The 7,178-nt window shown below is 42.6% G+C and overlaps 1 protein-coding gene across 1 annotated transcript; it reads left to right on the top strand.

Moving 5' to 3' along the window:
- The first annotated feature begins 687 nt into the window (after nt 1–687).
- On the top strand, nt 688–3,129 carry LOC138071205 (zinc finger X-linked protein ZXDB-like). Its single transcript, XM_068962679.1, has one exon. The coding sequence runs from the start codon at nt 688–690 to the stop codon at nt 3,127–3,129; it is 2,442 nt and encodes an 813-aa protein (XP_068818780.1).
- Nucleotides 3,130–7,178: the final 4,049 nt, after the last annotated feature.

Here is a 7,178-nt window from a genome sequence, read left to right as displayed (position 1 = left end):
TTTCTAGGCTCAACAGTGCTAATCTGCTTTGACCCTACCTCTTACTCATTATAGTCTCTGCACCAGCAGGACGAAAAATTTAACTATGGGACAAATTTTCCTGAGGACATTGCTCAAGACAGTTCTGAATATGGAAGTCTCCAGGAAAAATTTTTAGAAGACATCCTCTTCCATAGTGTATTCTCTCAGGAATTTTCTGTCACCTATCAATCCAGCCAGCCAATACACAGTGTTTAACACATGGTAAGTGCTAACTGCCATGCTTAGCACTGGGAGGGACTGGGGTGTATGTGTTTATTTTGGTATATACCATGAGGTTCCGGTTTATGTTGCCATTTAGTAGATAGATACATAAGGTATTCATTCCAGCATTTTTTACTGAAGTGAACTGCCATTTCCCTTGTATCTCTGAAAACCTCCTTGATTTCCTACTAATATTAACAGTGGAACTTATTTATGTATACGAGGCTCTGCCCCTGGGCGTTTTATTCTGTTCTAGAGACCCTGTACAAGAATATTTAAATCACGGTGGCGTTAAACACGTTTTAATATCTGATAGGGCCAGTTTCTGCGCAGTGCACATTTTTTTTTTTTTTCTCTTTCAGGAACGTGTTCGGGCCGGCGGGAGGGGGCGGGGTCGCGCCTCCTCCGCGGCTCTGGTTCCAGTGGAGCTTCACCGACGCAGAGATGGAAATCCCGAGGCTGCTCCCGGCTCGCGGGATACGACAAAGCGGAGGGGCTGGCAGCCCCGAGGGCGGCGGCCGGATCCGCGGAGGTCCTGACCTGCGGGCCGGTCAGGCCCCGGCGCGCCGCCTGCTGCTGCTCCGTGGCCCTCAAGATGGCGGGCCCGGGCGGCAGCGTGAGGAAGCCAGCGCGGCTTCTTCTTGCCCAGGCCCGGGCCTGAGCCCGTTGGCGCTGAGGCCTGATCACGCTAGCGGCTGTGGCAGCGGCGGCGGGAGCGGCGGCGATGACTTCTTCCTGGTGCTGCTGGACCCGGTGGGTGGAGACGTAGAAACCGCGGGCGCTGGCCAGGCCACAGGGCCCGTGTGGAGGGAGGAGGCCGGGCTGGGCCCAAGGCTCCCGGGGGGCGAAAGCGGCGCGAACCCCGAAGGCCGCCCTGCGCTGGGCCCCAGCTGCCTGTCGGCTATCCCCGCCCCAGTCCCGGCCTTGGCCCCGATCCCCGCTCAAGGCCTGGGCCCTGCTACGGCCTTCGCAGGCACTGTCACCATTCACAACCAAAACCTACTGTTGAGCTTGGAGAACGGCGTCCTCACTCTAGCCACGCCCCCACCGCCCGCCTGGGCGCCTGGGGTCGCCCCTGCCCCGCAGCCCAGGGGTCTGATTGCCCCACAAGCTGGGATCCCTCACGCCGCGCAGCCTGGAGACTGTCCCGAGCTGCCGCCTGACCTCCTGCTGGCAGAGCGGGCAGAACCTGCGCCTGCCCCAGCGCTCAAGGAGGAGGCGGAGGGCCCCGCGGCTGTTGAGAGCCCCCGCGGGCCGCCAGGCCCGGGCCAGGGCGTGTTGCTGTACCTGTGTCCTGAGGTGCAGTGCGGACAAACCTTCGCCAAGAAGCACCAGCTGAAGGTGCACCTGCTGACACACAGCAGCAGCCAGGGCCAGCGGCCCTTCAAGTGCCCCCTGGGTGGTTGCGGGTGGACCTTCACCACCTCCTACAAGCTCAAGAGGCATCTGCAGTCACACGACAAACTGAGGCCCTTTGGCTGCCCAGCAGAGGGCTGTGGCAAGAGCTTCACCACCGTGTATAACCTCAAAGCACACATGAAGGGCCACGAGCAGGAGAACTCATTCAAATGTGAGGTGTGTGAGGAGACCTTCCCCACGCAGGCCAAACTCAGTGCCCACCAGCGCAGTCACTTCGAGCCTGAGAGGCCCTACAAGTGTGCGTTTTCCGGCTGCAAGAAGACATTTATCACAGTGAGTGCCCTGTTTTCCCATAACCGCGCCCACTTCAGGGAACAGGAACTCTTTTCCTGTTCCTTTCCTGGCTGCAGTAAACAGTATGACAAGGCTTGTAGGCTGAAAATTCACCTTCGGAGCCACACTGGTGAGAGACCATTCCTTTGTGACTTTGAGGGCTGTGGCTGGAACTTCACTAGCATGTCCAAACTCCTAAGGCACAAACGGAAGCACGACGACGACCGGAGGTTCATGTGCCCGGTGGAAGGGTGTGGGAAATCTTTCACAAGGGCTGAACATCTGAAAGGCCACAGCATAACCCACCTGGGCACGAAGCCTTTTGTGTGCCCAGTGGAAGGTTGCTGTGCCAGGTTCTCTGCTCGCAGTAGTCTCTACATTCACTCCAAGAAACACTTGCAGGATGTGGACACTTGGAAAAGTCGATGCCCAGTCGCCACTTGTAATAAACTCTTCACATCCAAGCACAGCATGAAGACCCACATGGCCAAAAGGCACAACCTGCGCCAGGATCTCTTAGCTCAGCTGGAAGCTGCCAATTCTCTTACACCCAGCAGTGAACTTACCAGCCAGGGGCAGAGTGACCTCAGTGATGCTGAGCTTGTGTCTCTCTTGTCTGATGTGCCTGGTAATAGTTCTGCTGCAGTACTGGACACGGCATTGGTGAACTCTGGCATCTTGACTATTGACGTGGCTTCTGTGAACTCCACTCTGGCAGGAAACCTCCCTGCTAATAATAATAATTCCTTAGGGCAGGCAGTGGACCCTCAGGCCTTGATGGCCACCAGTGACCTTCCTCAAAGTTTGGATACCTCACTCTTCTTTGGAACGACAGCAGCAGGTTTTCAGCAGGGTCCCTTAGATATGGATGATGTCTCAAGTCTAAGTGCGGGGCCGTTGGCATCTCTGAGCTCTTTGGCTGTGAAAAACTCGAGTCAAGAGCCCCAGGCTTTGATCCCTAGCAGTAAGCTAACAGTAGACACAGATGCTCTGACTCCTTCAAGCACCCTTTGTGAAAACAGTGTCTCAGAACTACTGCCACCAACCAAAACGGAATGGAATGTACATCCTGACTCTGACTTCTTTGCACAGGAGGAAGAAACCCAGTTTGGATTCTCCAACCCAGCAGGAAACCATGGGTCTCAGAAAGAAACAGATCTTATCACAGTGACTGGCAGCTCATTTTTGGTATGAACTAAACTCTGTTCATTCCTTGCCACATGGCTTACTTTTATTGATGACACTCAGTTTTGGGAATATTCTGGACTGAATGCTTAAATACAGTCATTTCTTATAGGTCTGAAGGAAAACAGAGCCCTGGGCTGCAAGTTTGGAGATTTAAATCCTGATCTTGAGTCTGGAACTTGCGGGTTGTGTGACCTTGAACAAGTCACTTATCCTATCTGAGCCTTAATTTCCTTATTTATAAGATGAGGTGGTTTGAATAGATTGTTCATGTGGTCATTTTAGCTCTATTTTCTTGAGTTTGTGCTCTTTCTTGAAAATTTTAGGACCTTTTACAATGATTAACAATTGCATATGCTGCTAATGTAAGGAAAAGTGCACTGAGAGTTAATGATCTGAATACATAGAACTGGTGTTTAACTTTAAAATTGTAGTGGAAACTTTTTGCAGTGCCAAAATCTCTAAAATCTAGTGGTAGTGCTTAAAAAAGAAAGCTGAAAGTCTGGGTTAGCTCTTTTTACATTTTTATCTTTCTAGCCTCTTTTTTTTTTTTTTTTTGATGGAAGGCTGTGTTGGTGAAAGTGCCAAGTGTTTGATATGACTCAGAGTCAGAAATATTGACTTTGTGGTGTTGAAAAAGTGGCCTTAAATAAGTCATTTTCTCTTACTAACCCTATTTCCCTAGGTGTCATGACTTCATTGTAATTTACACATACCTGATGCATTGTAGTCTTCCTTTTCTATCCTATTAGTTAGGTTTGGAGGGAAAATGTTTTGTACTTTGGCATGCTTTAGTGAAATATTATGACCTTTTCTGCCCTCTCATTCCCTTCTTCAAAGAGAAACAATTTGCATAATTTAACATCATGCTTGTGCAGGCAATAATGCTTGATGCAGGTTAACAAACAGAAAAGGGAATCTCTGTCTCCAGATTAAGGAATTTTTACCACACAGTTCTGTGACTTTGCCAACATGTTCATTAGACCAGGACAGTGTCTTTGCTCTGCCTTCAAAGCTGTCTTGTAGAGTGATGGGAAAGCCTGTGGTGCCAAGAAAATCTGGAAATGGACCAGAGTAAGATTTTCTTCCCTCTGTGCTCCAGAGAGTTCATTGTTTGCCTTCTTCCAGAATTGGAATGAGAGATTTACTTTGCATTTTGAGTAAATATTATCTGTCTTATCTGAACATAGAATTTTATAGTTTATGTAGCACTTTCACAACTGTTATATTTGATTCTCACAATATTTTGAGATAATTGTGGTAAAGTTGCAACTGTAAGTCATATTAATATTTACTTAACTCATGTCTGTGTTTGTGTGTGTGTGTGTGTGCATGTGTGTGTATGTATGTATGCACATCAACTTTCATTCTACTCTTCAGAGTTTCATGGTAACTTTTGTTTATAACCACTTGTTCTGTTCCATCATAATTGATGTCTGTTATCTTCTGCCAGCTCTACTCCCTCTCTATTCTCTCATGTGTGCATTACATTCCTTGCCATGATCTCTGTTTTTTTGAATTAGGTAAGTTTTTTTCATGGTCACCATCTCTTAACCATTCAGGACATGGCCCATTTTTCAGTCCCAGTATTTACTGCAAGTCTGAATTAAGAAATTATTTTCTGGAAGTTTGTATATGAATCAAATAATAATGGGCATATTTTATGTAAGGTTTTAGTGAGACATGTAGTTTTTTATTTTTCTAATTTTTTACTATGTAATTCTGCTAGCAAACACTATTGCTCTGAAGCATTCTAATCCAGTACTGTTTGTATGTATGTTTGTCAATAACAATTATTGTAGCACTTTGGCAGTGCACTTTATAATTTGCCATCTTGAAATGCATCTGTGCTGTCTAATTTTTAAATTGGTTGTACTCATTCAGTGAAAAAGCAAAAAGTATACATCAATTTGTAATCCAAAGAAATGGTCAGAGTGTAATTGTTTTTAACCGTTTAACAGTTATCCCTCAGCACTTTCAAAAAATTTAAGCCCATTTTAGAAATGTGTTGTCATCACTTAAGTCCAAGAGGAAAGTCTTAAGCATCTGTTAATATATATAACCATAAAGATATTTTAAAATCCTGTCATTTTGTTTCTTTTATCCCTCATTAAAAATGATCTTAAAATATGCTTTTGTTATATTCTGTTGCATTATCAAAGGACAGGCTCTATTTTTCTTGAAGATAAAAATCTTGTATTTATGGGCCTACGTGGTTTCTTTCAGTCAATTTGTTGAAAAGATTTCTCAATCAATACCTTTTTTCCAAACTGATGGTGAAAATAGCATGAAACTACAGTCAGAAGTACCACTACAAGCATAATGGTTATATTTTTGTTAGTGTTGGCATAAATTTGCCATTCAGAAGAAAACAGTGGGGTATGATTTAATATTATCTCATTTGTTTTTTGTGCTTTTTCAGTCTTTGATTTATTAAAATTTTGCCAATTGAAATCCTGGCAGGGTGTTCATCATGAGTTGAAATACTTTTATCTTGACATTTTTACCTTGATTTCACTATAATATTACATAATTGAAAGGCTTGAGTAATAGAAGTGAAACTTGATAGAATATAAGGGTCATTTTTCTCTGGATCAAATACTTCATATTCCTATCCAGGAAAAATAGAAGAAGGATATTTATGACTATTCCTTCATTCCAGATAAAGCATTGATTAATTCCCTGTTTGTGAATATCCATAATCCCTTTGTAATTACTGATATCAAACAGATCCACTTGATGTTTTGGTAATAAAACCTAATTTGGTTGCAGCTAACTCAAACTATTGATAACAGTGATGATTGAAATATAAGACTGAGCTGAAATTTATGTAATTCATGGTTCTGAACTAAAGATTTGCTTAACAATTTTTTAGAAAGTGAAATATGTTATGAATATTTAGAAAACAGGTTATCAAGCACTTTGGCAGAACACAACTATATATTAAAAGCAAAACACTTATTACAAATGAATTTTTTATATTTTTCAAATCTAAGTTGATTTGGTAACATTATAAGCTTATTGTATATTTCATGCTAATTTATTGCCTATATACGAAATACAAGATAGAAAAGTACTAGAGATTCAGATAAGAGAAATAAAATGTGAGCTACTTCTTAATTTTGGAGAGGAATTGCAAATTTACATTAAATATTTCACATCAAATCAATATCAGCAAGTGTGTTTTCAGACATTAAATTAATGGCTTGGAGGAAAGGAGGAGCAATAGCTATGCTTTAATGTATGGTTAGATTTAATTACATAGATAAGAAAATAGATAAATTCCAGTCAGGAAAAAAAAAAGCACAAGAAAAGAATTTGAAATGCGATGGGCCACAAAACACTTGGAAAGACAACTAGCTCAAATGTGGGATGCATGTTTGATAAGTGGTAGGTCTTAGGATTAGACTGCAAATATGGAACCAATCTCTGAAGAATTATGGAAACGAGTCACACTGGATAGGACTTATTCTGGATATATTTAAGAGTCAGTGAAAATATTAATATTTAAGAAGAGAAGTTAAATGATGAATATATAGAAAGTTTAATATAGTAGACATGTACAATGTGAATTTGGTTAGGGGAAACAGGAAAATCATTTAGGACGTTACTGTAATAATTTCAGGGTTCTGTGATGAAGGCTTGGATTGGGGTTGTGGCAGAAAAGGACAGATTGGAGATGTTTCTAAATTGGAGAGACATATTACTTGGTGACTCACTGAATATATGAGACATCTATGAGAGAACAGAAGATCAGAAATGCTTTAAGGATTTTTTTTGAAAACTAAGACTTACATTTCATTAACATAAACAAAACGTTGGGTATTGACTGTTTTCAGAAATATATACTGAAAGAAAATTAATTTAGGGCATGTTTAATTTATTGAGAAGTGAAGAATCAGTTAAACCCTGAATGAACTATACATATTGTGAGTTATACACACTATTAGACAGGGGCTATTTCATATCTCTTGGCTCCTTCATATAGTCTCAGATTTATATTCAATGTCTGTACATTGGTTTGCCTTTGAGTATTAATATCTGCAGTCCTCTTCAAC

Source organism: Capricornis sumatraensis, chromosome X, assembly GCF_032405125.1.
Source record: "Capricornis sumatraensis isolate serow.1 chromosome X, serow.2, whole genome shotgun sequence".
Classification (NCBI taxonomy): Eukaryota; Metazoa; Chordata; class Mammalia; order Artiodactyla; family Bovidae; genus Capricornis; species Capricornis sumatraensis.
This window is presented reverse-complemented; position numbering and strand designations above follow the sequence as displayed.